This window comes from Mustela lutreola, chromosome 10 (assembly GCF_030435805.1).
Source record: "Mustela lutreola isolate mMusLut2 chromosome 10, mMusLut2.pri, whole genome shotgun sequence".
Taxonomy (NCBI): domain Eukaryota; kingdom Metazoa; phylum Chordata; class Mammalia; order Carnivora; family Mustelidae; genus Mustela; species Mustela lutreola.
Window position 1 is genome coordinate 17,491,217 of NC_081299.1, and position 10,382 is coordinate 17,501,598.

Below are 10,382 nucleotides of genomic sequence, written 5' to 3' on the forward strand. Positions count from 1 at the left end.
GACCTCAAAGGCAAGGAAGATGAAAGGACCCCTATGTATCTTTGAATCTCCTTTTGAGTCAGAGCCTGGGTCTTCCACCAATGAGCTGCCAATGAGCTACGGTTTTTAGGCCCCAAATCCCACTTGGCAGTGGGGACAGGGCCATGGGGAAACATCTCCATCTGCCACTTGTTCCACCCACTTGGCTTGTCCGATCCTGGCACCTGTTCTTTTGACAAAACCTGTCACATGCTTGATCTCCCCTGTGCCCCACCCCCCACATCAGGTTAGGAAATCGTGTGTCTGGATGCCTCGCTATATCAACATGAAAGGACATTTGGAGACCACAAAGGTCAAGCTCATTGCAGCTCTTGAAACCTTCAGAGAAGTCCTCTTGGTTGTGGGCCAGAAAATCTCAGCCAGTGACCACAACCTAGCCTCCACAAAGGTCCTCACTGTGCTGCTTCGGCTTCTTCCTTTTCTTTCTTTCTTTTTTTTTTTTTTTAAAGATTTTATTTATTTAACCGACACAGATCACAAGTAGGTAGAGAGGCAGGTGGGGGGGCAGGCTCCTTGCTGAGCAGAGAGCGTGATGTGGGGGTGGGGGTGGGGGGGGCTGATCCCAGGACCCTGAGATCATGACCTGAGCCGAAGGCAGAGGCTTAGCCACTCAGGCACCCCCTGCTCCGGTTTCTTTCCACTCTCTCAAATACTGAGAATGAGGCCATTCTGGAATAAAATGAGCGTATTTCTACTCTCTTTTTCGATCTCTTTATCGAAAACAGCCCTTGATAGCATTAATGTTTATTTGAATCCTTGTTACACAGCAAGTGCTACAGTTTACATATATTATAGTATTTGATCCTCACAACCACCCCACCGATGTGGGTGTTAGGATCCCTTTGCACACATGAAACTCTGGGAGGTTCCACTGCTTACCCAAGGTCACACAGCTGATTAGTGACGAGGTTGGAATTTGGACCTCGGTCTGGCTGTCCTCAAAGCCTGGGGTTTGAACTTCTGCTATTCCTCCTCCAGATGGTTAAGGGCAGACAAAAATAAAATTCCCCAAGCTTGATCACTTCCTGATTTGCACAGATCACAGCATTAAACTCTCATGAGTGCTAGGATGTCGGCTCCCTCTTTGGATTAGAATCTCAGATAGAAGCAGTGGTGGGAAGGTGGAAATTGGGAAATGTTTCACAGCTGGGTCTCGGTGGGCAGGAGGAAGCCCTGCTTGGTAGCGTATGTGGAGGTGTGACTACGTCCTCCACAGTCCATTTCAGTGCGAGGTCACTGAACAGAGTTGTGAAGAAATGCTCCCAGCTGGTTATGTAAGCCTGCTTTTCCACAGGTGAAAGAACTATCACCGAGATTCTCCGCATTTAGAACAAAGCGCATCCCAAACCCTAAGTGGCTTTTGGGGTGTCTGGTCCACAGCCTGGGGCTCAGGATCTCTTCCACAAAGTCAAAGTTTACAACATGGCCTCCACCTCCCCTTTGAACTTTTCCCCCAGTTCTCCAGGCTCCAGCCTCACAGGGAGTCCTGCCGGTTTCTCTCCCTTCCTCCCTCCCTCTCGCTCCCTCCCTTCCTCTCACACTTTCTCTTTCTCTTTCTCCTTCCCTCCCCCCCTCACCTCCCAGCCTTTTCCCTTTCCAGGTTTTTCCCCCCTCTAGCCCTCCAGCCAACTCCTATTCCTGCTTCCAGTCTCCACTCCGATGTCACTTTCTCAGGGTGCTTTTCCTCACCTCCTGACTTTGATTTGTTCCCAGTCCCCACATATGTCTCCTTTGTAGTATTTAAACCACCATTTCAGAGAAATCATTTTCATGCTTTTAATCTCTCTCTCTCTCTTCCTGAATCCTCATCCTCAGAGCCTGGCCCATGATACGTAAGAGCAAAAGACCTTCAACATCTGGAGCTCAAACAATTCTGTACACCCTAGACAACTCAGCCTCATTCCTGTCTCCTAGCTGGCGCTTGGTCGCCACTCACTAAATGTTTACCAAGCTGAACTTGACATTGACTCATACTTAAAAAGACCTCAATATCTCTTCTGCAAGTATGACTTCGCGGTCATGCCTCCCTCCATAGGTGAGATTTTATAATCAAGCCTCTTCCACTGACTCTGAGAATAAAGTGTATAAAACTGCACTGCACTACGGTTCACAGCCTCTCCCTCTCCTGTCTGGGCCAACAAGGGGTCCAGCAAGACTGGATGGATAAACACTGGGAAAGGCAGATGAAAGTCAAGAACCAAATGGGGCTTAGACATTTGAAGAAGAAAGGAACAGCTGCTGCGAAAGTGAGATGTATAAAGGGAGAAAGGGAGAAAATAGATTTTGGAACTTTTTGTTCTGTTAGGCCTGGAATCCTGTGGCATCCCCCCCACCCCCCACCCCTCCCCAAGGGAATAAAGATTTTTTTTTTTTTTTTTACATTTTATTTATTTATTTATTTGACAGACAGAGATCACAAGCAGGCAGAGAGGCAGGCAGAGAGAGAGGAGGAAGCAGGCTCCCTGCTGAGCAGAGAGCCCGATGCGGGGCTCGATCCCAGGGTTCTGGGATCATGACCCGAGCCGAAGGCAGAGGCCTCAACCCACTGAGCCACCCAGGCGCCCCAGGGAATAAAGATTTTAAATGTCTCTAAACTCCGGGGCAGTTTTGTTAGTTAGTTAGTTTTTTTTAAAAAGATTTTATTTATTTATTTGACAGATCACAAGTAGGCAGAGAGGCAGGCAGAGAGAGAGGAAGGGAAGCAGGCTCCCTGCTGAGCAGAGAGCCCAATGCGGGGTGGGGGGGAGAGGTGGGCGTGGTGGGGGGGCTCGATCCCAGAGGCCGAAAGCAGAGGCTTTAATCCACTGAGCCACCCAGGTGCCCCTTGTTAGTTAGTTTTAAAGTAATCTCCATCCCAACATGGGGCTCAAACTGAGATCAAGAGTTTCATGCTCAACCCACCTGAGCCAGCCAAGGACCCTCTATTGTTCTGAGTGTTGTCCCTCCCCCTCCCCTTTTTTTCTTTCTCTCTCTCCCTCTTGTTCTTTCTCTCTCTCCTCCTTCCTTCAAGATTTTATCTTGAGAGACAGTGAGAGGGCGGCTGAAGCAGAGAGAGAAGCAGGCTACCCCTGGAGCAGGGAGCCAGGTAGAACTTCATCCCAAGACCCCGGGATCAAAACTTGAGCCGAAGGCAGACGCTTAATCCACTGAGCCACCCACGCGCCCTTGAGTGTTGTTTTTCTTATTATTTTTTAAAAAGATTTTATTTATTTATTTGACAGAGAGAGAGAGAGAGATCACAAGTAGGCAGAGAGGCAGGCAGAGAGAGAGGAGGAAGCAGGCTCCCCACCCGGCAGAGAGCCCGGTATGGGGCTTGATTCCAGGACTCTGGGATCATGACCTTAGCCGAAGGCAGAGGCTTAACCCACTGAGCCACCCAGGCGCCCCTCTTATTATTATTTTTTAATGAAATGCTGGGCGAGGCAGGCTCCAACACCAGGAGGCCCCTTTTTACATGGCATATTTAAGACTTCTACCAGTAGCAAGAACCAAAACCCCAGAACCGCCCAAGCAAAAAACCAATTCTACAAACTCACCAGACGGGGAAATTCAAGAATAGGCGTGGCTACGGGACGTCTCTAGCAGAAAAAGAGTCTGATTGGCCTGGCTTGGATTACATGGCACTCCCTGAACCAGTCAGCGTGGTCAGGGAGGAAAGGATGCTGTAGTTGGCCAGTCTGGATAATGTGCCCTCCCCTGGGGCGGGAGGGGTGAATAGAGCATCCTGATTGACAGTTCTTCCTGCCAAATGCCGCAGAGGAAGTGCGAATCCTGTCTACTACAGTGGGTTACATACAAGGAGACTTTAGAGCTCACCCCCGCCAGCTTCCTTTTCTGCCCTGAGAGTCTCTCCTCTCCAATATCATGGAAAGATGGGCATCCATGTGCTGCTTGAGGTCTTCCACTGATGAGCTCTCATCATCCTTTGGAGCCACAAATGCTGGTTCTGATGCATTTCAGTTAGGAACGTCTCCCGTCGATTGTAACGACCCCCAATAGCCCAGCTCTTCATTTGGGAGCATCACAGAATAATACGAAATCCTCCTCTGCATGTCAACCTTCCAGATGTTACGTTTCCTGGATTCTTGTTACCAGGTGGTGTAAGGGGGATCACCAGTTTCTCGAGGATAAAAGACCAGCCTGGAAATCAGGAGGCCTGAGCTCCAGCCCTCACTCTGCCTTTAACACGGAGTAGCGGCCACCCTCGGAGTAATTGTGCACTGTTCCCATTTTACAGATGAGGAGACTGTAGCCCCCCCAGATTCGTATGTTGAAACCCTAACCCCCAAAACAATCGTATTCTGAGATGGAGCCTTTGGGAGTCGAGAGAGTGGAGCCCCCATGAATGGGATTAGTGCCTTCAGAAGAAAAGACACAAGAGATGATTATTTTTTTCTCTGGCATGGGATACAAGGAGAAAACATCTGCCATCTCTAAACTAGGAAGAGTGCTCTCAGCAGGAACAGAACTGGCTGACACCTTGATCTTACCCTTCCCACCTTCCAGAACTGTGAGAAATAAATGTTTAAGCCACCTGGTCTATGGCATTCTATTACAACAGCCCCAACGGAGACAGATATTGTAGTAAAGGAGGTTAAGAGACATGTCCAAAGTCACACAACGAGAAATGGGGAAGGTGGAATTCGCATCCAGGACCACATCACTCCAAAGCTTCTGTTCTTTATCACTTTATGGCCTCAAGCAAGTTAACTCATTTGTCTGTGCCCCACTTTCCTCCTTCACAATTTGGGAACTTCAGTGTGTATTAGAATGAATCACCACAGATCACTGGGGCTCATCCCCAGTGTCCCTGGATTCAGTGTTTCTAGGATGAGACCTGAGGATTTGCATTTTAACAACTTCCCAGGGGCTGCTGGTCTGGGTCCCACACTTTGAGAACTACCAGTAGTAATGGATTCCAGCTCTAACATACCGGGATGTGGGGTGGGGGTGGGGATAGGGTAAGATTTTACCTTTCCACTTAGCTTGAGCTTAGGTTACTATTGAATGGTGTGTGTGTGTGTGTGTGTGTGTGTGTGTGTGTGTGACAGAGAAAGAATGTGTGTGTGCGTGCATATGCACCCAAGTGAGCAGGGAGCAGAAATCGGGCTTCACAGTAAGGCTAATTCAAGGAAATTTCAAGAAATAGGTAAAATGGATGCCTGGGGTGACTCAGGGGTTTAAGCCTTTGCCTTTAGCTCAGGTCATGATTCCAGAGTCCTGGGATTGATTCCCCCATTGGGCTCCCTGCTCAGTGAGGAGTCTGCTTCTCTGCCCCTCACCTGGCTCATGTGCTTTTCTTCTCTCCCACTCACTTTCTCTCTCTAGGTAAATAAATAAAATCTTTAAAAAAAAAAGGGGGGGAGAAAAAAATAAAAAAAGAAATAGTTTAAATAGGTGGGGATAAGGAAGAGTAGATGCCAGGTCAGATTTGAAGGGAAGCAGAAGGAACAGTCTCAGAGTCCTATAATTTTTGTAGTTATAATAATTCCACTACCTGAACACCTACTATGTGCTAAATGCTTTCGCTACTTTAGCTCATCCAACTCTTACAGCCAATCTGCAAGGTTAAGCCTCAATAGTGAAGCTTTGCCAGAGAGAAACAGATTCAGAGAGGATAAGAAATAGGGCCAATGGGAAGGTCATAGGAGGAAAGGCTGACAGTGTCTCAAAAAGTTAACCCTTGAGTTACCATATGGCTCAGCAATTCTGCTGCTGGGCATAGCCCCAAGAGAATGGAAAACATGTCTGCTTAAAAACTGGACACGTGGCTCAGTCATTGACCGTCTGCCTTGGGCTCAGGTCAACGTCCCAGGGTCCTGGGATTGAGACCCTCCTCGGGCTCCCTGCTCGGCAGGAAGCCTGCTTCTCCCTCTCCCACTCCCCCTGCTTGTGTTCCCTCTCTCGCTGTGTCTCTGTCTGTCAAATAAATAAATAAAATCTTAAAAGAAAACCTACAGGAGTGATCATAACAACGTTATTCATAATAGCCCCAAAGAGGAAGTAAGCCCACTGTCCCTCAGCGAATGAGAGGATAAACGAAGTGTGGTAGGTCCCCACACCGGACAACTATTTAGCAGTAACAGGCAGGAAGGACTGACATGGGCTGTCTCATGAGTAAACTTTGAAACCACTGTGCTGAGTGGCCGAAGTCAGACACAAGGGGCCACATATTGTATCATTCCATTGATATGAAATGCCCAAAATGGGCAAATCTACAGCGACAGGAAAGCCAAATCGTGGTTGCCAGGGGCGGGGCGGGGGGGGGGGGGGAGAGAAACTTAGGGAAGTGACTGCTCCCATGGCCTTTCTTTTCCCCGATGATGAAAATGTTCTGGGATTAGATGGAGGTGATAGTGGCATGACTCTGACTCTATTAAACATTGTGCACTTCAAAAAGGCGAATTCTGTGGTAGGTGAATGACAGCTCGATTAAAGAGAGGGGGTTGCTAAGGGCACAGACAGAAGGGTGGAGCTGGGATTTGAACCCAGGGGCATATGGCAGCCTGGAAAGAGCCTATGATTACCGCCTTGGCACAGCCCTTCACCTGGGGCAAGCCACCTCCTTCTTCCCCACCGGCCTCAGCCATCCCTGAAGTTCCCTCAGGCCCTGATGGGGGGGAGGACACGGGGGAGGCGCTGCCACCAGAGCGGGGGCGGGGGCGCCTGGGGGCGTTGGGGAGGGCAGGGCGGGGCTCGCCTGGAACCCTTCTCCCTTTCCAGTAAGAACAGCCCGGCTCTTTCCAAACCTGCCTCTGTCTGCTCCTTCCAGGCCTGGGAAGGCCCCCGGGCGCTTGACAGCGGTTCCCAGGTGTGCTGACCGCCGGGCGTGCAGGGACCGCGGGGCACCTGCCAGGACCGGGCCCAGCGCCCCAGGCCCGCCCACACCTTCTGGGAAAGCGGGGGCGGCTACAGGCCTGTGCACCTCAGCGCCCCAGCCTCAGCCCCTGCCGGATTCATCCATCTCGGTGGGGTTCTTCTCGCCTGTTCTTGAGGGCCTTCAGGGGCCACAGCCTCCTGGGGGGCTCCTGCCTTCCTCCTCTATGTCTTTCTCTTACCTGTTTCTTTTTAATAATGAATTTTTGATGACACAAGCAATAAATTAATAGGCTTTCCTCTTCACACGTTTAAAGAGCACAGATTCACGGTCTCCCATCTACGGTCACACCCAAACCACAGGTCACTGCCATTATCAGTTTGGGGGGGGGCGGTGGGGGGGGTGGATTTTCCAAGTGTTTTTCTACCGACCCATGGAAAACAGACAATAGTGTGCATCTGTCTGTGTGGTTTTATGTAAGTAGTTTTATACTCTAACATTCTGTAACTTGCTTCTGGCATTTTTCACTCCACAAAACTCCATGGAGAACTTCCTACATTGGATACTTAGTACATGGAGACTTTTTTTTTCTTGCCGTTCAAACTATTCCACATATTTTCTTTGCCCCTCCTGCAGTTGATCGATATGTAGAATGGTTTTAATTTTTCAAGAAGACAAAAAAACCTCAATGATCACCCCTGTGTACACTTAGGTGGGTGTTTTTCTGGGGTAGACAATACTGAGGTGTGGGTCTGCTGGGTCAAAGGATACATTTTAAAAATGTCACAGGTAGGGGCACCTGAGTGGCTCAGTGGGTTAAGCCTGGGATCCTGGCTTAACCCAGGATCCTGGGATTGAGTCCCACATCAGGCTCTCTGCTCGTCAGGGAGCCTGTTTCCACCAGCACCCTGCCCCCCCCCCCCCACCGCCTGCCTCTCTGCCTACTTGTGATCTCTGTCTGTCAAATAAATAAAATCTTTAAAAAAAAAAAAAGTCACAGATACTGTGAATTGCTCCGCACAGCGGCTAAACCAATCTAACCCCTACCAGTAGCCTACATGAGGATATCCTTTTCCCAACATCCTCACCAACCTTTCATCTCCTCAAAACTTGTTGCCAATGTTTTCTTACTATTGCGCTAATTTGCATTTCTGTGGGCGTTTCCTGAAAGTTCCAGGTTGCTGGTTTGTGGAAAGAACTCAGGAATTGGGAGAAAGTGGTCTGAATCCCAGACACACCCTGTCACCATCTGCTGTGTGATCTTGGGCATGTTTAGTCACTTCTCTGGCCCTGGGCACACTCATCTATGTGAACTCTCTGCAGCCCATTTTCCTCTCTGCCTGAGAATCTTGGTTGTTATCTTGGCTTCTCTGCCTCCCTCTCTCTGAGATCTGAGTTTTCTTCGTCCCCAGGACACCTCTTCTGTCCCTGCTGCCACCACCCTCTCCCCTGCTGGGACCCAGACGTGCTTGGGTAAGGCACTGGGTCTAGAAGCCTCCTGCCGGAATGCACACATGGGCCCATTAGTAGCGTTTAGGAGGGGACGTTCTGGCCAGCTCTCAGCAGTTAACAAGGGCTGGGCACCAGGTGGGAAGGGCTGTGTTTATGTATTTTTTTTTCTTTATAAAACTTCACTTTAGAAAAATGAAACCCGCTGTGCAGAAAATTTAAAAGATTATAAAGAAAATAAAAATAAAATTTAATTCTGCTTTCCAGAGACTCATTGGTACAATTCGTGTGTCTCTTTCCGATAGATGTGTAGTACCTGGATAGTATTTTATATGCAGTTTTGTACTAATTTTTCATTTAGCAGTATATAAGGAGCATGTGTTTTAAAATCTTGACTTTCTTTTTTTGTTGTTGTTGTTAATGACTGCTTTCAGATAAGCTGTACCAACTGGGGTTCCCATGGGGTGTGGATGGGTAAGCTTCGGAAGAAGCAACATGACCCTCACCCATCTGGATGCACACTCTTGTCTTTAAGAGGCAAAGGGAGGGAGGGAGGTCAGAGAGTCCCAGGAACCTCCGTCATCTTCAAAGCCTGTCCCCCACCCACAAGCTTTCTTAGATAATCAACTACATTTCCTAGGAGTGAACCCCACGGGGCACCACACACCAAAGAAAAGTGATCAAAACTGAGCCATTGCATTGGTTGGACATTTCCTCAGCTACTTCAAAGCAGAGAACACCATCTCTCCGGGGCTTCTCGACCTCTTCCTTACCTGACCATCTTCCCTTCTTCATCGTGTGTGTGTGTGTGTGTGTGTGTGTGTGTGTGTAATTTTCATATGTGCCCATAGGAGATTCTGGGAGTTAGATGGGTCAAGGAGCACCCGACGTCATGATAAGGGCCCTGAATTGCAGCTTCCCTGGTGTGCATTTTTGGGCCAAATACATCACTGTTCTGGGCCTCAGTGTTTCTCATCTGTCAAATGGGAGTGACAATTCCTTGCCCCTTTTTACTATGCATGTAGGTCTGTGTAACTTTTTTAAGATTTTATTTATTTGACAGACAGAGATCACAAATAGGCAGAGAAGCAGGCAGAGGGGGGGGGGGAGCAGGCTCCGCACTGAGCAGAGAGCCCAATGCGGGGCTCGATCCCAAGACCCCGGGATCACGACCTGAGCTGAAGGCAGAGGCTTTAACCCACTGAGCCACCCAGGTGCCCCTAGGTGTGTGTAACTTATGCAAAGTACTTTGAAAACCAAGAAGGCCTAAGGACTCTGCCTGGAGTGTGGAGATCAAGCTCACAGGTTAGGGATGCCTGTAGCATGATGGGGTAGATGGCGGCCATGTCAGTCCACGGGAGATGATGTTGGCCGCTGGGGAGAGGATGAACAGTTGTTGGATTCTGGATATATTTTGCGGGTAGAACCAATGAGATTTGTTGGAAGATTGGATGTGGGGTATGGGGGGTAACAGGCTCAAGGATGATACCGAGGCTTCTGGCTGAGCAAACAGAGACCAGGGATGCCATGTGCCTGGATGGGGCAGGTGGTGGCAAGATGGCTCTGAAGGTGCCAAGCAAGGGTTTGAATTTGGACTTGATAAGACAGATGTTTTTTAGTCACTGAGTGAACGAGTAAAGACAAAGGTCAGAGGATTGGGCTTTGGTATCTTTCTCAGAGAACCTAAAGCTCACACTGGCCCGTAGGTTGGACTAGTTCAGAGACAAAAACAGTTCTATTGTACACGTGGCCACATCCATGGTGGCGCCCCGACAGACATCATTAATTCATTGGGGCACTCAGAATCCTCAACAGAGGTCGAAGCAGCCACCACCAACTGAGTGGAGGTGACAGCAGATAAAAGATCCCTGTTATCCTTGGACTTGAGAGGAAGCCCAAGAAGACAGTTAAAACCATGGGCTTTTGAGTCAGAGGGACCTGGGCGGGAAAGCTAATCTTGTTACAAATGAATCTGAGACCTCAGAAAAAAATAATGTGTTCGTCCTGCTTCAATCTCCTCATCTGGGGTTAGTAAGAGTTCCTATCTCTTAGGGTCACCGGGGACATTAAATGAGAT

At 49.0% G+C, this 10,382-nt stretch overlaps 1 protein-coding gene across 1 annotated transcript in view; it reads right to left on the minus strand.

Moving 5' to 3' along the window:
- The window catches only part of IFNLR1 (interferon lambda receptor 1), a 31,165-nt gene extending 21,514 nt beyond the window's left edge, over nt 1-9,651 (minus strand). Inside the window, exons 1-2 of the mRNA XM_059137445.1 lie at nt 9,609-9,651; nt 6,567-6,649 (exon numbers count right to left, since the gene is read on the minus strand). Coding sequence (XP_058993428.1) covers nt 6,567-6,649; nt 9,609-9,651 — 126 coding nt within the window. The remainder of the gene's footprint in view (nt 1-6,566; nt 6,650-9,608) is intronic.
- Between the last annotated feature and the right edge of the window lie 731 nt (nt 9,652-10,382).